We start from the raw sequence: 25,442 nt of genomic DNA, 5'->3' as shown, positions 1-25,442 counted from the left end.
ATTTTAGTTTACTCTTTATGTTGATAGGCCATTAAGTTGTAAGAAACATAATTTCCTACTGTTGACAAGAAAGAAGTCTTCAATAGCGTATTTTAAAATTTGCTTTGACAAGAGTTATGTTTAGGTTAAAGAATCAGATAATTCCTAAGTATATTATATTTTTAAGGACATATACCCAGTGGCTATTTTTTGTTTTTGTTTTTGTTTTTCAGAGTTGGAAGATTATCTGATATATTAATGTCTTATTGATAATGGCAGAACATCCACCACTACTGGATACAACTCAGATTTTAAGTAGTGATATTTCTCTTCTATCTGCTCCTATTGTAAGTGCAGATGGAACTCAACAGGTAAGGAAAACAAAATGTTTATTTCCTCATATGTTTATTTCCTTATCTGAGAAGGAAACAGAATGAAGCTGCACAGTTGTGTGTTTCTGTTAAATAATGTCTTAAGCTTCAGTTCAAAATGGTTTTCTTGGAACAGAAGAGTAGATCAAGAAGATGTGGTGTATATTCACAATGGACTATTCCTTGGAGATAGATAAACTCATGTCACTTGTGGCAACATGGATAGAACTGGAAGGGATAATGCTAAATGAAAATAAGTCAGAAGGAGAAAGATAAATACCAAATGGTGTCATTTATATATGGAATACAGAGAAAACTAAGGGTGAGAAAAAAACAAACTTGAAAACTAGCTATAGAATTAAAACTTCCAGAGGAAGGGGTGGGGGGAGGGGAGAACAAAGACGGAAGAGAACAAAATGGACAATGGTAGTGAATTTACAGGTGTTTTGATGGCAGGTGCACTGCAGTGGCAATACCTGTGGTGGGTAAGAGGGAGGGTAATCCTGTACTTCCAAAATACCAACAATAATGTAAGCCAATGCTATCTCAATAAAATAAGTTTTATAATACAAAATATATATTATTTGGTTCCATAAGGTGATGAAATAAATGAGACTGTTAGTGTCCCTTCTAAAATATTTAACTTACCAGTGTTTAAATTTCTTGTGTATTTCTTTACCTAAGTTGTTGTGGTTTTATTTTAGATAAACTAGTCCCTGAGTGTTTTTTGCTGTTTAACCTTATAGGTTAACAGTTATTATAATCGTTACTTCAAATCAGTATGCAATCATTGACTTAAGTATGTGGTTAAATGACTGGCTATATTATATAATAATAAAACTTCTGTTTCTTTCTCTCGGCTCACTCGACACTCCCCTTCTGAAAGCAGATACATAATTCCTAAAAAACTGTTTTTCCTCCAACCAGGACTTTATAAATATAGCTTATAGTTTCAGTGATTCCTCATGCCCCTCAAAATCCTATTTTGCATATCAGTCAAAGTGATGTTAGATCATGATCACACAAAGATTTTGCTTCTAATGATTACTCATTCTGCTCCTTAGGAAACTAAGAAAAAAAATTAGTTACTTTGCTATCCTGGTATCTAATAGAACATTTATGACTTCTTACAAATCATAAGGAGTGACTTTGTTAACTCTGCTATTGAAAAATCAAGAATGATTGGTTTTAATTTTCCCATGTGTTCGGGTAGCTTACAGTAGCAACTTTATTTCACTAACTTGCTTTTTATGGTCAAAATTAAGTCTTTTAAAATTTTTATTCTTCCCAAAGTAGCAGGTACTCATTACTTTGAGGGTCTAGAAGTGTCTTTAGTTATTATTGGTGCCTCAAGCTGATCACTGGCATCAAATTGTTTATAGTCTAATGCATTAAAGAATCTATTCATCAATTAATTACAGTATGTTGATATAATTACTACAGTTTACAGACTGTTAAGGAGAAGACAACAAGTTGAAACAACACCTTGATCCCTTGTGTCTTTGCTGTCTCCAAAAAGGATATTATCTTAGCAGAATTTTACTTGAAATCTTAAAGGCACCATTGCTAGGTAGGTAGGAGTAGTTACAAGGATGACTATCGAGACAGAAATTGTGAATAAATGCACTAGAGTGAGGATATATTTTGAAGGATCGGTGGGGTCAGAGGGTCTAGGGGGCAGATTTTTAGGTAGGGCTTAAAAAACAGATTTTAGGAAGAGGCATGAAGTCTTAAATTCTGATGAGCAGATTGCCTTTGTAGTTTCAATAGGGAGGAAAAAAAGATGAGTGGAAAGAGAATGGGACAACCTTGGTTGATGGATTTAAGTTTGATTTTGGTTACCTTGGGTAAGTTATTTAACTTCTGATTATATTTGCTTCTTTATAAAGCAGAGATAATAATAACTTCTTAAGGGAGCTGTAGTTTTAAGGGTGAAATGATCTGAAGGAGCTAAGTAAATGTTTGCTGACTCTAAATAGAAACACTCGATAAATGGTTAAAATACTGAAGAAAATATAAATATATCAGTCAGGACTTAAATCAATATATTTTTGTTTGTTTTTGTTTTAATATTTATTTATTTGTGCATACAGAACTGGGATTCAGGCCAGAGGTGCAGGGTCAGTGAGAGGATTCATCAGAGACAGAGTGGGCAGCAGAACAGGCCAGCTGATGAAGTACACTGCTGAGGGGAGCAGCAGGTGGATCAGGAGAGGTCTGTCTCGCCATGTGGATCACCTCCAGGGCAGGCAGGGATTGAACTCATGCAGAAGTGGCTTTAGCTTCTCAGTACAGTGCTTTAACCCACTTGCGCCACCAGGGAGGGCCCAAGCAATAGATATTTTTAATGTGTATTATAAAAACTAAGATATGTATGCAAGATAAAATGTGAGAGTATAGAACTGTATCAAAAATAGATAACAATTAGAGGTGGTAGGTTAATAAATTTGAAAACAGGTATTTCTTTGTCTCAGCTCAGCAACTTGTTTGCCAAATATTACTAAGTTAGAGCTTGCATGTGAGATAGAACACCACCTTGGTGCCTGGAGTAAAGAAACAATCAAAAAGGTAGCTTCTGACAGAGAGACAAGTGTCATGTACATGCATGATACTAAAATTATGATGACATACTTTATATCTCCTTGCTTTACTTTGCTGGGACAATATTATAGGATGATTTCTGGCCTACCTTTTAGATCAAATTAATTGTAATTAATCTGGATTATTGCCTCATCAGTATTTTTTGGTTTTATATTGTAAACATTTGATACTATGCATGATAGGTCTTTTGGCTTAGGAATTATAGTAAAGGGAGTCTCTCATGTCATTGCAATCAGGGAAACTAAATATTTATCATCCATTTAGATCAGCAGTATCTGAAAACTTTAGTGTTTGTGTAATCCTCATGAATCGGGCTGCAGTCTAGAGGGCTCAGTTCTTATCTTGGCAAGGAAAGAATTCAACATCAAAACCCAAGTCAAGGCAGTAAAACAAGAAATTTATTGTTGGATAAGAAGCAGAAAAACTTTCTAAAAAGAGTGGGGTCCCAAGTGGGTAGCTGCTGAGGGGAAAAGAAGCAGCAGTTATGTAGCATAGAGGAGGGCAGGGGCTTACATGCTTCAGCATTGTGTTCCCTGTTGATTGGTTGTAGCCCCATTGGGTTTCCCCTAATGAGCTTTTGACCATTGCTCCAGGATTTTACTGGTTATCTGAACATCCAGTTTTTCACTGAGTTGGGGCATCCTAACCATGTTGAACTGCCTACTCCCAGCCTCACTTACTCATTCACTAATAATGATAAAATTATACAATATTAAATATTTTATAGGATTTTAGTGAGCCAAATGTATATGTTTATATATATATATATATATATATATATATATATATATATATATAACATAGTATCTTAAGTATCTTCTTAACCACCAGAAGGAATATTCAGATTCCTGAAATAATGCATTTGTGTGATTTCAAAAGAAATGCCTTTTCCACACACATAAACACATGACATTTACAAGTAGGCTGATCTCAGAAAAAAAATTATTTTTTACACACCCTTTGTAGTGGATTTTTTTTAACTTCTTGCATATATTTTCAGTATATTTCAACATATTCAAATGTACTTGAATATATTTCAGAAAATTCTGAGCCATTGAAAAAAAGGCTCTTGCAGTTTCAGATGTACACATTTTCATAGGAAAAAAAATCTCTGGGTCAATAACCATCTGTTAACAGTAACTCTTCTTAGGACAGAGAATTGGCTAGCAAGAGATAGAGGACAAATTTTGCTTTACCAGAACTATTTAAAATTTCATGAATGCTTTTAAAGAACAGCATATATTGGAAAAGTGTACATAGCATTGCTGAATACCCAATTAAAAAAATAAGGTTAACTGCTGCCTTTCTCTAATGTAAGATTGATTTTTCCCTTTTATAAACTACTGCTGGTCTGAAATATCTCCAAAAAAGCTATATAAGTTTAGACTTTCACAAGCACTATATATTGGTTGCTCTGAAGTGAAATCAACATTTGGAATTGTCATGGACATCTACCTATGATGGTAGATGATACTCTGACTTATAGAGAGAATATTTACATACCTTCTATGTGAACAGAAACATATTTTTAAAAATGAATGAACACTGGCCCTCCCTGGTGGCGCAGCGGGTTAAAGCACAGCACTGAGAATTTGAGGCCACTTCCGCATGAGTTCGATTCCCGCCTGCCCCGGAGGAGACCACATGGCGTGGCAGACCTCTCCTGACCCGCCCGCTGCTTCCCTCAGCAGTGTACTTCGTCGATCTGCCTGTTCTGCTCCCCACTCTGTCTCTGGTGAAGCCTCTCACCGCCCCTGAGCCTCTGGCCTGTACCCTAGTTCTGTATGCACAAATAAATAAATAAATCTTTAAAAAAAAAAAAAATGAATGAACAATGTTTCCTGCATTTGGGGGGAGATTTTTTTTTTATTTGGTGTTTTTTGATAAGGGACATGTAAGAGTTACCATTTTTAATGACATGATTTTGAAAATAACTGGTTTTAAAGAGCTTAAAATTAACCAACTTGCACTTGTTCTGTGAAAAATCCCTATTTTACAAGTAGTACTGATGTATATTTTTCTCATTTTCTCCCTCAAAATGTGATGAGAAAAAATATTTTTTCCTATCATTGATATTTTCTTCAGTATTTTAAGTTGTGTCCTAAACATCTTCCTATTGCATACATAATTAAGACCTAGAATTATATGACAAAGTATATCATTAGATTTAAAATTGGCTAGGTATGGTCATTACTTCTTACTGCTTTTTTTTCTTTTTACACTGAAATACAATTTAATTTCATAAACACTTGCTAAGGTAACCACTAAAAGGTTAAGCTATATAAGAAAACTAAGTAAAAGATATAACCTCTGCTCATAAAGAAAGATAAGTGTATGTGAGATGTATTCTTTCCCATATTATAAACTTATATAAACTAGTATATGAGGAAGGGCCAGATGTAATTTAGAAGGGTTTTCTCATTACTTTTACCTTGGAAATACTTAACTACAACTTGAAAAAGAGTACTTTTCCAAGATTTCAGCATGGCTCTAAATTACCAGTATTCCTTCCTTTTGGCTAGTGCCTGAATCAAATTAGTATCATTTTAACTCATAAACTTCAGCCCTCATGTCTGAGATGTATCTGTAATTACTAAATCACTACTTTATACATCTATTAGATCTTGAAACTAGCATGTTAAAACTCAAAGAGCTGTGGCCCTCCCTGGTGGCGCAGCGGGTTAAAGCACAGCACTAAGAAGCTAAAGCTGCTTCCTCATGAGTTTGATTCCTGCCTGCCCTGGAAGTGACCACATGTCTTTAAAAAAAAAAAAAAAAAAAACTTCAAAGAGCTGATACATTTAATTGGCATATTGTGTGATTAGTGTGTAAAGAAAGGACTTAGTATTAACTGTAAAGTTGTCCCAAAAGTGCCTATATTAAAGTAACAAAAGTATTCTTTTGGGGTTGATGCATGAGAACCTGATTCAAGGTTTGGGGGAAGACAGGTTATTGGAGTTATGTTTTGAATGAAGGAAATACAAGTTAAAACCTCAGTGACAATAAAAATATTAAGAAATCTGACAATAAATATAAGGCAGCTATGGAGTAGTGGGATCCCTCATTCACTGCTGACACAGCTATTTTGGAATAGAATGGCAATATATAATAAAGTTTTAAAACATGCATACCTAAGATGTAACAAACACATTTCCAGATATTCATTCTACAGAACACTTTATGCATGTATATGAGGGAAAATGTTCAAGAGTATTCATTCTGTAGTTTAAAAATTGGGAGCAGTATAGACATAAGTAGCAGAGAAAATTTAATAGAATTTAGAGGAATCCTACAATGGAATATTATAATACTATATGCCACATTTCATTGTATGAATCTATACTATAGAAGAATCTCAGAAATATATAATATTAGAAAAATTAATAAGAAAGGGATATATAATACTTAATGCTACTGTTATAAATAAAAAACTCATAAAACAACAGTATATGTTACATATAAAATGGATGTATGTATCACACATACATATTAAGAATATTATTAGCACAAGGATGAGAAAGACACAACATGTTCAGAAAAAGATTGATTTATAAACTTTTTCAGAAGAACATCTGAAACAAATTTGCACTATTATAAACTGATTCTGGAAAGTGATGTATATGGTACTCTACTTTTCTACATATATAAAAGGAAAGATAGGGTAGTTAGTAAATAGTTTTTATTGTTTTGATTTGAGATTACAAGCAATAGTCAATAAGATTTCCAAATGAGATAAATGAAATAATGAGAATAACCCTGGAGGAAAATCACTTAACTATATAATTAAGTGGAATGGATTGGGAAAACACCAGAAAAAGAATTGGTTAGATTATCTATTCCCACCAGTATAAAGTACTGAACTCTAGAGAACACCAAGTATGGGAGATGGAAGTAAAGTAAACCAAGTAATGTTTTTTAGTAAAAATATAAAAAAGATGAGATTATAAAATTTCAAATATATATGAAATAATCCAGTTCACATAGAAAATCTAAATAGTATATCCAGTGTTGAATGACTGAGTGGACAATAGAATCTGAGTCATCTGATCCTGTGTCAGTCACTTTGAAGTAAGAAAAGTTAACTTTTTTTTTTTATTACAAAAGTTTATTTTTACATCATTTTGTACATTTTTTTTCCATCTCGATTGTAATCCCCTCGGGTTTCCCATCACCAAATCACCCGTGTGCCATCACCATAATCCCGTGCATTTCTCCCCCCCCCCCCATTTTTGATCTCATTCCCCACTCCACCCCCTCAAAATGTCTCTGGTATATGGTTATTCATTATCTTTGTTATTTTCTCACCTGATCCATTATACATACTTCTGCTATGAGTGAAACCATCCGGTATTTTTCTTTCTCTTTCTGGCTTATCTCACTAAGCATGATCTTTTCCAGCTCCATCCAAGTTGCTGCAAAAGACATGTGTTTCTCTTTTTTGGTTGCTGAGTAATATTCCATTGTATATATGTACCACATCTTTTTTATCCAGTCATCTACTTTTGGGCATTTGGGCTGCTTCCATGTTTTTCCAATTGTAAATAAAGCAGCAATAAACATGGGGTACAGCTATCTTTTTCAATCAGTGTTTTTGTGTCTTCTGGGTAGATACCTAGGAGTGGGATTGCTGGGTCATAGGGAAGCTCCATGTTTAGCAGTTTGAGGAACCTCCAAACAGTTTTCCATAGTGGTTGTACTAGTTTGCATTCCCACCAGCAGTGCAAGAGAGTTCCTCCTTCTCCACATCCTCGCCAACATTCGTTGTTGCTAGTTGTTTGAAGATGTGCCATTCTCACTGGGGTGAGGTGGTATCTCATTGTGGTTTTAATTTGCATCTCCCTTATTACAAGTGATGTTGAACATTTTTTCATATGCCTGTTGGACATCTGCATTTCCTCTTTGGAGAAGTGTCGTCTTAGCTCTCCTGGCCATTTTTTGATGGGGTTGTTTATTTTTGTTGAGTTTCATCAGTTCTCCGTATATTTTTGTGGTCAGTCCTTTATCACTACTTTTGTGTGAGAAAATGTTTTCCCAATTAGTGATCTGTCTGTTTGTTTTTAGTAATGTCTCTTTTGCTGTACAGAAGCTCTTTAACTTGATGTAGTCCCATCTATTTATCTTTGCCTTCACTCTTGTGGCGTTGGTTGCTCTGTCTTTAAAGATGTCACTGAAAAAAAAAAAAAACAAAAACCACACACATACTTGTATAACACATATACACACACAGTCTGTATATATATATATATATTATATATATTTATATATACACATATACTATAGTACATTGTTTTTCTAATATTGTCAGTAAATAAGGTATTCCACATCGTCTACATATGTAATTAGGATTCTCTTCTTACTTGATTTGAAGAAAATATTATTTTTTAGAGCCTGCTGAATGTCTGGCACTGTACTGGAGTTTTCTATAGTGTTTCCTTTAATCCATCAGGATCCTTACATTTAGAAAAGAAGACACTAAAGCTTACAGAATAAAAATAATTTGTTTAGAAAACACCTACTTACTGGGCCCTCCCTGGTGGTACAGCAAGTTAAAGCACAGCACTAAGAAGCTAAAGCCACTTCAGTATGAATTCCATCCCCGTCCAGGAGATGACCCATATGGCGCGACAGACCTCTCCTGACCCGACCGCCGCTCCCCTCAGCAGTGTAGTTCGACAATCTGCCTGTTCTGCTCCCCTCTCTGTCTCTGGTAAAGCTTCTCACCACCCCTGCACCTCTGGCCTGTACCCCAGTTCTGTATGCATAAATAAATAAATCTTTAAAAAAAAGAAAACACCTACTTATTAAGAGTAGGATAAATTGCTTCCCTTCAAATTCTTTTTTTTCCTTTCACAATACTTTTATTCCTAAAAAAGGAATTATGAAGACAGCTAAGCCTGAGCAGAAAAAAAAATTATAGATATTTGCTAATTGTTACATATAATACCCTTTGTATTCTATCTTAGCATTATAATTGGCTGTAACTCTCTTCTTTTTGACCCAACTCTGCAAACAGGGTCTAATATAGTAGTTGTTCATGAATTATTTTTCAAATAAATAAATTAAATGGGCAGATGACTTGCAGATCTCTGTTGTTTATCTACATGTTGATATCAAATATATTCTTACTGAAATTTGCAAATTATCTTAGCACTAAAAACTAACTCAGATTTATTAGCTTGATTATTGTCTTTTTCTTTGTGATCTACTTAGCTGAAAAATATAACATTGGCAGCCCTTTTGCAGATTGATGGGATAATGCAAATAAAGCTTGATTCAAAGTTAATATAATAAGTAAATTTAATAATTCTCTGATACACAAATAACACATACTTGTTTATAAATTGATATTCATATGAAGTGAATTTCACAACATAATTTCCCAGGAAGTCCACATAATGAATTCAAATTTAGATATAGTAAAATTGAGATGCCTATAATTTATCAAGGCATAGAAGTGCAATAAGAAGTTGGAAATGTTATTTTGTTGCTTGGGGAATCTTGAGTTCTACAGTGTAGTACGGTATCCATTAAGCACATGTGACTGTTTAAATTAATTAAAGTAATATTACATATTGCTTATTCTCACTAGTCTCATTTCAAATGCTCAGTACCACTTGTACAGTCAGAGACCATTTGAACGCCACGTGTAGTTAGAGGCTATCATATCAGCGCAAATATAGAACATATCATCATGTTCTGCCAGCTTACCTTCATCTCAAAGATAGGAAATTATTTAGAAACTGTAGAAGTGGACAGTAGTTAATTCAGCAAACATAAGTTCAAATTTGTAACTTTAAATAATAAATTGAAGTCTTACGAAGGATTTATGTTGTAGAGATGACAACATGTAATTATAATAGTACGTATAAAGTGCTGTTGACCAAATATAGGCATAGTCTAATTCTGCACTAGGGGATAAGCATGTTGAAGGATTACAGAAAACATTCTTTACTTATGAAGACTAAGTCCACAGTTTTATCCGTTCAGCATAGGAAAATATCTGCAGAATTCAAATCTGAATCAAATACCATGTTAAAGAACAGTAAACACATCATTGATCTAGAAACAAAGATGAAGCTTTTGACCACAAAACTAGATTGGAAGGAACTTAGCAGATGGATAGATGGAAAGCTAAAGAGTCAGTAAAGGAAAGTAAGAGGCAGTTAGGTCTGGATCAATTCAGGAGAAATTGATTAAACATTGTTTTTGAGTATATTGTCTCTAAAGAGTGATCCATTCCTCCAAGGTAGGGACAAATTCTTACAGAAACTGATCTGCCCTGTTAAAATTAATAGTAAGGACTAGGTATAGCATATAGATAAAATAATAGCAGCTAATCTGTGCCTAAATGAGTGCTTACTATTACCAGTCACTATCTAAGCACATGGTATATATTTAATTTTTTAGGTCAAGCGAGTTAATTTAAAGGCTTTGAATCATGAATTAGGAAAAGATACTGCTGAAGGCATTTTAATTCAAGGTAAAGGTATAAGGCTCAAAGGGATTTTCAACCTCTTTAAATTGATACCTCTTTAAATTGGCTGAAGCAGTCAGGTAAGGAATTGGGGGAAAGGATTAGGCATTCCTTATAATTTTGTTCATGTGCTTTCTAGTTTGTTGCTGTTATGGGCTAACTTGTGTTTCCCCATTCTGCTCCAAAATTCATATATTGAATTCCTAAATTCTTCCTCTACCCTCTAACCCCCATACTTACAACATGTTGTGTTGGAGACAGGATTTTTGAAGAGGTAATTAAGATTATAAAAGGTCATTAGGATGGGCCCCAACAGGATTTTTCTTATACTAGCTAGTATCCTTATAGTAAGAAGATGTTAGGCTACAGATACACTTAGCAGGAAGGCCATCACAGTAAAAATAGGGCTCATCAAAAATAAAGGGAAAAAATACTCAGAAGAAACCAACCTTGCCAAGACTTGATCTCAGACTTGGCTTCTAGAATTGAGAGAAAACAATTCTTACACCCCACAGTCTGTGATATTTTGTAATGACAAATTTAGTAAACTTAATATGGTAGCCAAGATAGGATTTGATTTTCTTGTGAGGTGTTTGCTATTTTCCTCAAACCTAACCTAAAGTCAATCTTCATATACAATGAAATGTAAATTGTGTGTCCTTTGAGGTAAAGAGGGTAAGTAATTATATCTTCATTACTGATACCATCCATAAACATTTCTTTGATTTTCTTTGCAGTGATTATATTTGGTTTGTAGATTTTTTTTCTTTACAAACATACATGTATAAGTGAATATTTTTAGAAATTAACATCTCTAAATATTTTACAATTAATGAATATAAGTGGGTTAAATTATCCCTTAAAATACACGACTTAAACAGTTTTGTTGAAACAAATTTTCAAATTACTTCTTAAATTCACAAGGTTAATTTTTGTTCACTAAACAGAATAAATTATAGTAACTTGGGTTTTTTTTTCTCTTTTTTTCTCTTTTTTCCTTCAGATTATAAAGTATTAGCACTAACCTTTTACCTTTTACTGAATCCTTTAGGTTTTGAAGTAGTGATTTTTTTTAGAGCAATAAATAATAGCAAGTTTTCGATAGCTATATGAAGATTTCCCAGGATGCAGATTTGGGGAAAAATTGAAGCACTCTACCCTCTGGAGATGTGTCAGATATCTTTACAATGTTTGGGGAAAGTCCCAGTATGATTCTAAAAGTCTAGTATTCCTTAATATATGGTGCACATCTTCTCATCTGATAAACGTTAGCAGTGTGTGGAATAAGTATAAGATAATTGTTTTTCTTATTCTCATTTTATATGTCAGTAACTCATGATAATGATTGAAATTGAAGCAAGTGAACAAGGGATTGCCTGCTTTGTTTAAAACACAAAGCAATATTTCAGTTTTATTTAGCAATGGTTACAAGCAGATGAAAATTAAAGAGAAAGGTATAATTTATACTTAGGCTTTTGTTTTTTTAAATATTCACTTGTTTCCTTTAAAATATTTGAAAATGTTATATGTATCATGCCTTAACATTTTGATGAAGTTTACTTGTATAAGAAAAGCATGACCAAATAAATGTCAGCACTTTTATTTGGTAGTTCAAATTCTAAGGTGGTTGCTTAAGTACTAATTTTATTATACATGCTTTATTGAATTTGCTTGTCTTCAATTGGTATAAATTGTGTTGATATAAATTGAGTTTTAATTTTAAGTTAAATATACCTGTGAGTGTTTTATATGAAAGAATAGTTGGTTGAATGGTGTTATAAAATGCAATGGCCTTTTCAATAATATCAATAATCTTCTCTTTACTTTTCAAAACTGTTTCTCAATTGTACTAAATATCTCGGGTTTCCTTTGCCTTTCACTTTTGCCTAGCTCTGAGCTCTGTTTAAAGGTCTTCACATAGGACTTGCTGCTCTGTTATTGTGCCGCTTTGTCCTCTTCCTTACACCATAGATGTATTTTCCTGCCATCCTGCTTTTATTTTTGGAAATATATTTCCTTCCCGACATAATTCTATATTTGATCCTTTTAAATTTTATATTTTGCATAATATCTCCAGACTAGTATATCTGTTTATTTAAAAATTTAGGAATTTACATTTTATTACATTTTTATCACTTTTTTTAAATTACATTTAATCACTTCATTATTATATACTGGGCATATTTATAGTTTTAATCAGTGATATTTTCATTATAGACTGTCAAATCTGAACTCTGATTCTTTAAAGGGATGATAGGGAGATAAGTGCATCTGAGATAAGCACAAACCTAAGAGTATCCATTATTTCTGTGAAATTTGAAGATACCGAAGAATTTTACTTTTAAAAAATTCAGTAAGTGCTACACAGTTATTTTTTGATGCTGTATTTGTAAAATGTTCTCTATAATACACCTTTATGTTAATAGAAGAATCAGAACCCTCCCTGGTGCTCTAGAAAATATCACTACTTCAAAACCTAAAGGATTCAGTAAAAGGTAAAATGTTAGTGCTAATACTATATAATCTAAAGGAAAAGAATAGGAAAAAAAAAACACGAGAAAAAAAATACCGTTACTATAAGTAATTTATTCTGTTTAGTGAATAAAAATTAACCTTGTGAATTTAAAAAGTAATTTGAAAATTTGTTTCTACAAAACTGTTTAAATTGTGTTTTTAAGGGAGATTTTAACCCACTTATATTCATTAATTATAAAATATTTAAAGATGTTAATTTCTAAAAATATTCACTTATACGTGTATGTTTGTAAAGAAAAAAAAAATAGAAGAATCATTGATGTGAATACAAAATGATGGATAATTTACCAGAGTATCTCACCTATCACACTTCTGAGAGTTACTTTGTTTATAAGGTTTTTGTAGTCTATGAGTTTGATAATATTTGTCAAGAAGCTATACTTACTTAAGTGTATACATACACATATTTTATGATTATGCTAGAAACACATTTTACTATATTTTATCTCAGGTAAAATAAGTTGTGTTTCTTCTCTTATCATGATGTTTGTACTGTTGCTTTTAATGCGATTACAGCAAGTACAGTGTGCAAATGAATGTAAAGTGACATAGAAATCCAAATAATTTGAAGAAATATGGATTCTGCATTTTTCAGCTGAAGAAAGATTGGTTGATTATTTACCAGAAACTTATGAATGACTTGGAATTCCAATAGGCATCTTTATTACAGTGTAACCCTGGCTGGGTCTCTGATATTGGCAATGTGTAGTGATTCCCATACTTCTATCTGTACATGTTAATTTCTTCTAATCAGCCCACATTTTCATCTGGACTTTTAAAAACATTTACCAGAGGCCCTTCCTGGTGGTACAGCGGATTAAAGCATAGCACTAAGAGGCTAAAGGCAGTTTAGCATAGTTCCATCCCCACCCCAGAGGTGACCACATAGTGCAGCACACCTCTCCTGACCCGCCCGCTGTTCCCCTCAGCAGTGTACCTCGCCAGTCGGCCTGTTCTGCTCCCCACTCTGTCTCTGGTGAATTCTCTTGCCGCCCCTGCACCTCTGGCCTGTACTCCAGTTCTGTATGCATAAATAAATAAATCTAAAAAAAAGAACATTTACCAGAGACAGAGTGGGAAGCAGGACAGGCAGATTGAAATACACTGCCAAGGGGAGCAGTAGGTGAGACAGGAAAGGACTGCACCAATGTGAGTGAACTCCCTAACTGGGAGCTGCTGATAGCTTGATAGTGCTGAGACTTAGCCTCTTGCCCCTCCTTCTTCAATGCTTTCACCTAAAGCTTTGCATAAATAAGACATCAATTAAATGTTTGCTGATTGAATGAAATCCATATACCTTCCAGCCCTCACTGTTCAAAGCCTCTTATATTCATTAAATAAAAGTTTGATGAAAATCTATAAATCAGGCTCTAGACTATAACCTTTTATAAGATAAGTCAAAGTGTTTGGTTTCAGGATTCTTTTGTTGAAGTTGGGTAGAACTTGCTCAGTAAATAGTTGGCCAGATAACTGCACACAATAATTTAAGGTAGTGATAAGTGCTGGGTAAAAATGGATTGATATGGTAGAGAGTATGTGAGGGTATATATATATACCTTAGAAATTGGTGGTCAAGGAACAGTCTTCTGAGGACATGATATTTGAGGTGCCACCATAATAAGGATTGAGCCTTGTAAAGATCTTGAAAGAAGAACCATAATTTTTTAATTCTCCTAAATTAAACCTGTATCAAGAGATAAATTGGAAGTTTTGAGAATCTCATTTGGGGGCTGAAAAAGTTTACTACTTTCTCCACTTAATGTTTTTTTCTCCTGGATACCTTTCACTATTAGACCTATTTTTAATCCTCTTCCATTTCTTTATTTACTGATTCATTATTTCTACTCATAGTTTTTTTTTTTTTAGAGTCAATTTTTTTTTTATTAAAAAGTTTATTTTTACATCATTTTGCCCTTTTTTTTTTTTCCATCTCGATTGTAATCCCCACGGGTTTCCCATCACCAAATCACTGGTGTGCCACCACCATAGTCCCATGCATTTCCCTCCCTTCCCCCCCTCCCGTTTTTGATCCTATTCCCCACTCCACCCCCACAGAATGTCTCTGGTCTATGGTTGTTCATTATTTTTGTTATTTTCTCGCCTGGTCCATTATACTCCTGCTATGAGTGAGACCATCCAGTATTTTTCTTTCTCTTTCTGGCTTATCTCACTAAGCATGATCTTTTCCAGCTCCATCCAAGTTGCTGCAAAAGACATGTGTTTCTCTTTTTTGGTTGCTGTCTACTCATAGTTTTTTAAGCCTTTAAAAATTACAGATTTTTAATTTAGTTGTGAATAGAGGAAAATAAAATACTGATTCTTTGAAATTTGTAAGACTTGGTTTGTGGTCCACAACTGTAATTATCATTTCTATTCGATACATACTTGGGAAAAGTCAATATTTTCTTTTTATTGTTTATTGATCTTAATCAGCTTTGAAATAATACTCCAGAGAATACTTCTGAGAGTTTTTATGTTTTCTGGAAGCTTTTAAATACCAATTGAGTGAGTCCCCCTTACTCAGAATATATATTTCCTAATCGTTAGGTCCAGTATACTTAATTGTGTCACTAGACTTAGATTATTCAGAATTATTCATAACATATCTTCTAGATGATTTTTTTATTAATATGTTCTGTTACTCACTGAGAAAGGTATTGAATAGCCTGCCATAATGTTGGGCTTTCTAATTTTTTTAATCCAATGTCATTCCCCCTCCCCTTTTTTTTTAAATGGGTAAACTTAATCCATTTAAAGTTATGTTTTAATATACTTGGATTTGTTTCTCTCTTGTTTTCCACTCATCCTACTTTTCTGTGCTGGATTTTTTTTTCTACTTTCTTTGAAATTAAGGGTTTTTATCACCAACTGAAAATTTTTATTTTACTTTTGCTACCTAGGATTTTGTGTGGTTCTTTAAAAATTTTAGGGCTTTGGGCCCTCCCTGGTGGCGCAGCAGGTTAAAGCACTGCACTGAGAAGCTAAAGCCACTTCCGCATGAGTTCGATTCCCGCCTGCCCCGGAGGTGACCACATGGTGTGGCAGACCTCTCCTGACCTACCCGCTGCTCCCCTCAGCAGTGTACTTCGTCGATCTGCCTGTTCTGCTCCCCACTCTGTCTCTGGTGAAGCCTCTCACCGCCCCGAGCCTCTGGCCTGTACCCCAGTTCTGTATGCATAAATAAATAAATCTTTAAAAAAAAAAATTTTAGGGCTTTATGTTTTTGTGAACATGACATTGGAATCTTGGGTAGGGATCTCACTGATTTTGGGTAGTATGGATGTTTTAATAATAGTAATTCCGTCAGTCCATGAATTGGGATATCTTTCCATTAATGTGTTCTTTCATCACTGTTTGGTAGCTTTTAGTGTAGAGATCTTTTCACCTCCGTGGTTATATTTATTTATTTATTTATTTTTAAAGATTTATTTATGTGTGCATACAGATCTGGGGTGTAGGCCAGAGGCTCAGCGGCAGTGAGAGGCTTCACCAGAGACAGAGTGGGGAGCAGATCGACGAAGTACATTGCTGAAGGGAGCAGCGGGCAGGTCAGGAGAGTTCTGCCATGCCATATGGATCTCCTCCAGAGCAGGCAGGGATCAAACTCATGAGGAAGTGGCTTAATCTTAGTGCAGTGCTTTAACTGCTGTGCCACCAGGGAGGGCCAGGTATATTTATTTTTAAATGTTGTTTTTGATTCTGTTGTAAATGGAATTATTTTCTTTTTAAGATATTTCTTTGGTAATGTGTAGAAATGTTACTGATTTGTGTTAATTTTGTATCCTGCAACTTTCCTGAATTTTATGAGACCTAACAGCTTTTAGGATTTTATATATATACATAAAAATCATGGCATCTGCAAATAAAGGTAGTTTTACTTCTTCCTTTCTAATTCTCTTGCATTCTATTTCTTTTTCTTCTCTGATTATTCTGACAGAACTTCCAGTGCTTTATTGAATAAGAGTGGTGACAGTTAGCATCCTTGTCTTGTTCCTCCCTTAAAGAAAAAAAATACTCAATTTTTCACTATTAAGTCTGATGTTAGCTGTAGGCTTGTCATACATGGTCTTTCTGAGATACATTCTGCCTATACCAATTGATAAATTATTTGTATGTGTAAAAGCACAGAAATGTGCCAAGAGAAATTTCAGATGACTTAAGTAAATGGAAAGATATGGCATGTCTATGGATTAGAAAACAATGATAACACTTGCCCAAAGGAATGTACAGATTGAATATAAACTTTTAACAAAATTCCAGTGACTTTTTTTTGCAGGTTTTTCTTCATATTCATAATGGAGTTGTTCAGGTTCCCAAATAGTGTTAAAAATAATAACAAAGTAGGAGCATTAACATATCAATTTTAAACCTACTATAAAGAAGTAGTGGTCAAAACAGTGAATTCTCATGAGAGTAAATACATAAAGTGATGGTAGACAAGTGAGAGTTCAGAAATGAATGTATGCTTATAGAGAAGTATTGACCATACATCTATGGTCAAGTTATTTTCAGCAGTGATGTCAGTGAGGAAAGAATATTCTCTTCAATAAGCAGTGCTGAGACAACTGGATATATCCACATGTAAAAGAGTGAAATTAGATCCCTACTTCATAGTCTATACAAATTTTTCTGACATGAATCAAACACCTAAATATAACAGCTACAACTCTATGAAATGTGTAAGGGAAAAAGGAGTAATTCTTTATGATTTTAGATCTGGCAGTGTAGTCTTAGACACCAAATAAACAGCAGTAAAAATTAGATAAAGTTAATATTATTGAAATTTAAAACTTGTACATAAAGAAAAATTATGAAAGAAAGGGAAAGGCAACCTGCAGATTGCCTGTATCTATTAAGATTTAGTATCCACAATATAAATGACAACCCAGTTAAAATTTAGCAAATGACTTGAATACACATTTCTCCAAAGAAGGTAGGCAGACAGACAAAATATATGGCATGATGCTCAGCCTCATTAGTCATTAGGGAAATGTAAATCACAACCACGTTACTCTCACAGGACAGCTATAATCAAAATAACAAGCATTGGTAAGAATATAGAGAATTTAGAACCCCTGTATATTGTTGATGAGCATATAAATTACATAACTGCTGTTTAGTGGTTCCTCAAAATATTACAGTTATTACATGATCTAGCAATTCTACATATATATATGTATGTATGTATATATGGGGGGGGGGGGTGTATACACCACTAAAGAAAACAGGAACTCAGATGCTTATATGTGAATTTTTATGCCAGCACTATTCTTAGAAGCCAGGTGGAAACAGCCCAAATGCCATCAGTGTTTGAATAGAATCATAAATGTGGAATAGCCACACAATTGAAGGTTACTCCTCCATAAAAAGGAATGAAGTACCTCATCCGTGCTATAACCTGAAAGTTCCTCACTAAACATGAGGGGTGAACAAAATCAGTTGTAAAAGATCACATATTACAATCTACTGTCTATAGGATATATCCAAAAGGTGTAAAATCCATAGACAGAAGACAAATTGATAGTTATCAGGGTTTTGGAGGTAACTTTTTTTTTCTTTAAAGATTTATTTATTTATGCATACAGAATGGGGTACAGGCCAGAGGTGCAGGGGCATGAGAGGATTCACCAGAGACAGAATGGGGAGCAGAACAGGCAGATAAACAAAGTACACTGCTGAGTGGAGCATTGGGTGGGCCAGGAGAGGTCTGTCACACCATGTGATCACCTCCAGGGCGGGCGGGGATTGAACTCATGCTGGAGTGACTTTAGCTTCTTAGTGCTGTGCTTTAACCCACTGCGCCACCAGGGAGGGTCCCATAACATAGGTTTTATTGAATCTATGAGTCCCTGCTCATACCAGAAAACAAAGTTGGGGTATAAGATAGGGAAATAATAGTAAATTTTTTTTTTTCAAATAATATGGGCTTATATTTGCATAAGTTTCAGAGGTAGAGTTTTAGACTTCAACACCTGTATATTCAATATTCTGATAACGACTAAAAGTCTATTTCCCACCTGACACCTTTGCAATTGACCTGTTTACTCATTATCCTCCTTCTCCCACCCCCCAGCATCTGTCCCCTCTGTTAATCACAGTTCTTTTGTCAATATGTTTGGTTTGGTTTTGTATGTTTATTTTCTTTATTACTTTATTTTCAACATATGAATGAAATCATAGAGTATTTGTTTTTCTCTGTCAGACTGACTTGGCATAAACCACTCAAGGTTCTTCAATATTGTTGCAAGTGACAAGCTTCTATCTTTCCATAACTGAGTAGCAGTATTCCATCGTATATTTATAGCATTTCTTTGCCCTCCATCCATTTGTTTAAGGGTAGGTTGTCCCTTTATCTTGGCTACTGTAATTCATACTGTCACAAATTTCAGGAAAACATCTTTTCAAATTATTGTTTTCCTATTTACACAAATGCCTAGTTGAGAAATAGCTGGATCCTATCATGATTCTTAGTTGTTTGAGAAATCTCCATACCATTTTCTGTTGTGGCTGTACCAATTTATATTCCCACCAACAATATATATAAGGGTTCCCTTTACTCCGCAACCTCATCAACACTTGTTATTTCTTGTCTTTTTGATAATAGCCATTTTAACAGGTGTGAGGTAAAGAAGCTTCTTAGTATCAAAAGGAGAATGCTTTCTTAGTAAATTTACATTTCTTAGGAGCTACATCAAAAACAGGTGAAAATATTTGTTTTATTTAACCAACATGTAATAAAAATGAAAGTTATTAGCATATTATTTTACATTGTGGGGTTTTTTTTTTTTGTACTAAGCCTTTGAAATTCAAAGTGTATTTTATACTTAACAGCACATCTCAGTACAGACTAGCCACTTTTCAGTTGCTTGATAGCCAGCCACAAGTTAAATTCAGAAGCAGTAGATGTCACAGAAAAGAAAAAGATATTGGCTAAGGATAAACAATTGTATTTTTAAAAAAGGATAAAAGCAGTATGAGAGAATAATTGCATCATGATAATATGGTACAGTGTTGTTAATATGCAAACAGTTTACACAAATCACTAAGAACACTTAAGACTCCATAAATTAAGATGACAGTTTATGAAAGAGCTAAAAATAAACAGATAGCCTTTAACTTATTTGTAATAAAAGAAGTACAGATTAAAACAGTAATAACCTTTCATCTGTCAAGGCAGCAAAGATATTTAAGGAGAATAAACTGCCTTTTAAAAAAGCAGTTTAACAGCACACAAAAAATTTAATTATAGAAGTGGAACACTGCATATCAAAATGCTCACCTTAGCACTGTTTGTAACGGAAAAACTGAAGATTTAAATTGAGAAAATGGTTAAAGGGGGGCTCTCCCCAGTGGCACAGTGGTTTAAAGTGCAGCATATCATACTATCTGAAGCCACTGCAGCACAAGTTAGATCCCAGGCCAGGGAGGTAACCCATTTGGTATGCAGACCTCTCCTGACCCATCTACTACTCGCCTCGGCAGTGTATTTCAGTCAGTCTGCCTGTTCTGCTCCCTACTCTGTCTCTGGTGATTGAATTTTCTCACCATCCTTCCCACACCCCTGGCCCACAACACAGTTCTTGTGTGTGTAAATAAGTAAATCTTAAAAAAAGAAAGAAAGAAAGTGATTAAAGGAAAAAGGAAAGGAGGTGGATAAATCAGGAAAAGGGCAACAATGATATGGTGAAAGATAGGACTTTTAACATGAACATAATGTAATATGAGGTATGTATACATGTTGATTTTTAACAGTGATCACCCAAAACTTATATGTTATAGTGCAAGGTTACTTCAAACAAGAGACTATTTAAGTAGTTAATGGCATAGTCATTTGTTAAAATACTTTTCAGCAATAATATAGAAAAATCTTTATGTAATAATAATAATATTGAATATCATCTGTCTTAAAGGGAGAAAGTGGAACCAATACATAGAGAAGAAAATTAAAAATTTATCAGAATGTTAATAGTGTTTATTTTAGGATAAGAATGACTTCATTCCCACCCCTCCTCGTTTCCTGTTTTTCAAATGTCATAAAATTTGTGTGCTTTCTATATAATGAAAACTATTATAAATGGTAGTATTAATTTAATGCATTCTCTGGAGTAGTTTGAGATGTCATAATTATTGAAGTATGTTCATTTCACGCTATATATACTTAAAAAAAAAAAAAGACACTGCATTGCAGCTGAGAAGCCAAGCATAGATGAGCCAATATTCTATAGTTTAACTCCATCTTTGTTTCAAAGTTCAGTTCATAAATATTTAATTAAAGCTTGTCATTCTCTGGTTCTTTATTGTTTACTTTTGGCTTAAAATTCCTCCAGAGTGAAGGAGTCTTTTTTTTAACATGTGTAATTCCCATTTTCTTTTTTAGTTTTAAATAGCTCACAACTACTCTTTTGCCCTTGATATATTTGATTTGCTCTACTGTTATTTTAACTGATACTTTTCCCCCTCATTTTAAGGTTATTCTGGTACAAGTTAACCCAGGGGAAGCATTTACAATAAGAAGAGAAGATGGACAGTATCAGTGCATTACAGGTAAGAATGATAACTTACTATTGTTTGAAATAAGACAAAAATGTAGGACTCATTCAGGTTTGTATGTGTTTGTGGTTCCTCTTCTTCACTACCATCAAGACAGAAAGTCTGAATACTTTATGACTGGACTATAGTGTGCTAATGAGTTTCTTTGCCCTGGTATTCTTTTTTTTAAGATTGATTTAATTATGCATACAGAACTGGGGTACAGGCCAGAGATGTAGGGGCCATAAGAGGCTTCACCAGAGGCAGAGTGGAGAGCAGAACAGGCAGATCGATGAAGTACACTGCCGAGGGGAGCAGTAGGCGGGTCAGAAGAGGTCTGCTGCGCCATGTGGATCACCTCCAGGGCAGGCGGGGATCAAACTTATGCTGAAGTGGCTTAAGCTTCTTAGTGCTGTGCTTTAACCCGCTGTGCCACCAGGGAGGGCTCTTTGCTCTGGTTTTTTGATTAGTCTTAGTATAAAATTATTTTGTTTATGTCATTTCCTCGCTTAAAAATCTTCATTGAACCCACGTTAGGATTTTAACTAATAACACTAATGTAACTTGTCTACACTTAACGTGTTCATTACTATTTTCATGTGAACTCAAAATACAGAAACTGCTGGCCCTCCCTGGTGGCGCAGCTGGTTAAAGCATAGCACTGAGAATCTAAAGCCGCTTCTGCATGAGTTCGATTCCCGCCTGCCCTGGAGGTGACCACATGGTGTGGCAGACCTCTCCTGACCCGCCCGCTGCTCCCCTCAGCAGTGTACTTTGTCAGTCTGCCTGTTCTGTTCCCCACTCTGTCTCTGGTGAAGCCTCTCATCACCCCTGAGCCTCTAGCCTGTACCTCAGTTCTGTATGCATAAATAAATAAATCTTAAAAAAAAAAATTTCTTTAAAAAAAAAATACAGAAACTGCTAATGACTGGTGGATAACTAGACTCTGAATTTTAAAAGTACTAACCAGCATTCATTAGTCAGACCCCTACCCTAACCCTCACCCTACCCCAACCCATCTTCTTCCCGTCTGTAATCTCAGTTCTGTTGTTCACTGGTTTGTTTCTGTTTTATCTCTTTATCTACTGTTTCTTTATATTTGAGATCATCCCATTTTTTTTTTCTCCTGCTAATTTTGCTTCACTTAACCCCTTCATTATTTCTGTTTTGCTGCAAGTAGGAGGGGTTTGGGGTTTTTTTCCTTTTTCAATGGCTGTATGTTATTCTCTTGTATTTATACATTTTCTTTATCCAGTCATCTGTCATGGGCCCTTAAGTTGTTTTTATACCTTAACTATTACAAATAATGCTACAGTAAATATGGTGATATATATAACTTTACAAGTAGATGATTTCATATACTTTGGTTAGTTACCCAAAAGGGGAATTCCTGGGTTATATGTAGCTATATTTTTAGCTTTTGGAGGCTTAATCTTAGCTTTTTGAGGCTTTTCCAGTTTTCTTTTTGTGGTTTATTTCTAGTGTTGTAATTGAAAAAATACTTGGTATGAGTTTAGTCTTTAGAGTTTATGCAACCAATTGTTTTGTGTCCCAATGTGTTTTTTTTTTCCTTGATAATGTTCCATGTGCACTTGAGAAAAATACAAATTTTGTTATTTGGGCATGGAATGTTATAATTGTCTATTAAGCCCATCTGGTCTAGATCATCATTTGAGGCTACATTTCCCTTATCTGTTCTTTGTGGTTGATCTGTCCATGTTTGTGAGTGTTAAAATCCCCTATTATTATTGTGTTGCTGTTGGTATTTCTAGTTGTATTGATAATTGCTTTATGTATATTTATTTACCATTATTTGGTGCATATATATTAATGTGTTATATCTTCCTGTTATATTGAACACTTAGTCATAGCAGAATAGGGGGCAGAACAGATAGATCTACTGGAATACATTGCTGAGGGGGGAGCAGCACGCAAGACAGGAGAGGTCTGCTGCACCATATGGATTAAGCTCCCTGGCCATGGATGGAACTCATGCTGCTGTGGCTGAGTATAGCTTCATATTGCTGAGACTTAACCCCCTTGTACCACCAGGGAGTACCAATCCATGTCTTTAAACTAATGAATTAAGACCATTAATATCTAGGGCAACTATTGGAATATTAAGTATTTATTGTCACTTTCTTATTTGCTTTTTTGTTTGTTTTTGCACTTTGTCTTTGTTCTCTTGTTTTCTCTTACTCTTTTTCCTTGTGCTTAGGTATCTTCCTTTTTGTGTTATGTTTAAATTCCCTAATTTCTTATGTGTTTCATCTATAAATTTTTGTTTTGAAGTTTTCATTAAATTTATATGAAAGGTCCTATACTTAAACCTATTGAGTGGATTGATCTCAAGCTCATTCTGATATTCCACATTTTTACTCTTTCCCACCCTCTTCCCCACCTAGAGGCAACAACAACAACAAAAAAAAATCATGCAGTGTGGTGGAAGGATGGGGAAGACTCAAAATAAAGCAGTAGTTAAACATATGGTACCTGGGTTTGAGTTCCAGCTTTGCTGCTTACTATTTTGTCACTCAGATAATATTAAGCAACTAGGTGATTTTTTTTTTTAATATTCTGTCTTGTTTGTATGAGTATAATGTTTGTGTATGTGTCCATCATGTAGGAGTTGGAGTTTAATTAGTTTTAGAAATTATTAGGCCATCTCTTTGGACCTACTGTTTACATCTTTGGGCTATAAAGCACCATATATCTTTATTAGAAAGTGAGATAAATATTTGATCATTAGGCATTGCCAGTCTTAAGCTTTGTCTTAGTATCCGGGACTTTGTTCCCTAGGTGTCTGTACATCTGTAGTCAATAACTTTGACAAAAAAAAAATGATAATTTTACAAAATGTTCAGTTCTCAGAAAGTTACCATGGACTAATAAATGTCGGTCTCAAAATAAAGATCTGTTGAAAAATTATAGGCCAAAAACAATAGGGTAGAATTCAGTAGGAGTAGTGAATATTAAAGTTCTACATTTGATTTGAAAAATATTATTGCATTGGAATTGTATGGATATGAACTAGTCAGAGTTCCTTTTGAAATTGATTCTTCTTGATTAAATACAGAAGTAATTTATTTATGATACTGACACACTCCCTCCTCTTCTTAACATTTAATACAATACAGACAGTTGTCTTAAATATGATAGGATTATTATAGTGAAATACCATGAACTGGGTAGCTTATAAACAACATAAGTTTTGGAGGTTGCCCCTATTTATAGGAAATGCATACTGAAGTAACTCGTGATGATAAAGTAATGATGTCAGCATCTTACCAGTGATTCTTTACGTTGACTAGATGTGCAACTTTTTGTAAGTTGTGATTGTTTCAAAATTTTTGTGAAACATTATTTTACGAAAATGATAATGGGTGTCTCAAAGATATTTGGAAGAACAAGAGAACTAGATCCAAGGTTAAGCTGCTGGGGTAGTTCCCAGAAATCATACTGTTGAACTGATCTAAATATGAAATCAGTTCCATGATTGTACCCATATACTTTCTTTACTAAGAACTTAGTGTAACTTACTTCGAGTGTATGTCACTTCAGCAGCAATAATCATGTAGTTGCCCCAGGCTGCCTCCTAGATTATCAGCAAGGTAGTCTTTACCTTTCATCATAGTCACACAAAGGGACTTCATATCTTATACACCAATACAAATGACAGTATCTGATAGAGTGCAAGAGGACTTAACTTTATGAATAGACATGCTTATTTCAGTAGGACTTGAGCTAATAAGAAATTGATTGAATCTTATATTTGCAAAATATTAAAATAAATGAAATATTGGAATGTGAGCTCAAAGCAGGCAGTGGGATACTCTGGTTGAATGCTCTCCTTTTAATGTTTTGTTTTTTTTTTTAAAAAGATTTATTTATGGCCCTCCCTGGTGGTGCAGCGGGTTAAAGCACTGCACTGAGAAGCTAAAGCCACTTCCGCA

At 34.3% G+C, this 25,442-nt stretch overlaps 1 protein-coding gene across 1 annotated transcript in view; it reads left to right on the top strand.

Annotated features, from left to right (window-relative positions):
- The window catches only part of FNDC3A (fibronectin type III domain containing 3A), a 131,476-nt gene that overhangs the window by 21,051 nt on the left and 84,983 nt on the right, over nt 1-25,442 (top strand). The window contains exons 2-3 of the mRNA XM_004680249.2: nt 213-350; nt 21,429-21,504. Of these exons, the coding sequence (XP_004680306.1) occupies nt 252-350; nt 21,429-21,504 (175 nt within the window). The 5' untranslated portion in view covers nt 213-251. The remainder of the gene's footprint in view (nt 1-212; nt 351-21,428; nt 21,505-25,442) is intronic.

This window comes from Condylura cristata, unplaced genomic scaffold, assembly GCF_000260355.1.
Source record: "Condylura cristata isolate star-nosed mole 26May11 unplaced genomic scaffold, ConCri1.0 scaffold00010, whole genome shotgun sequence".
Taxonomy (NCBI): Eukaryota; Metazoa; Chordata; class Mammalia; order Eulipotyphla; family Talpidae; genus Condylura; species Condylura cristata.
Note: the sequence above shows the minus strand (reverse complement) of the source record. Positions and strands in the feature narration are given on the sequence as shown.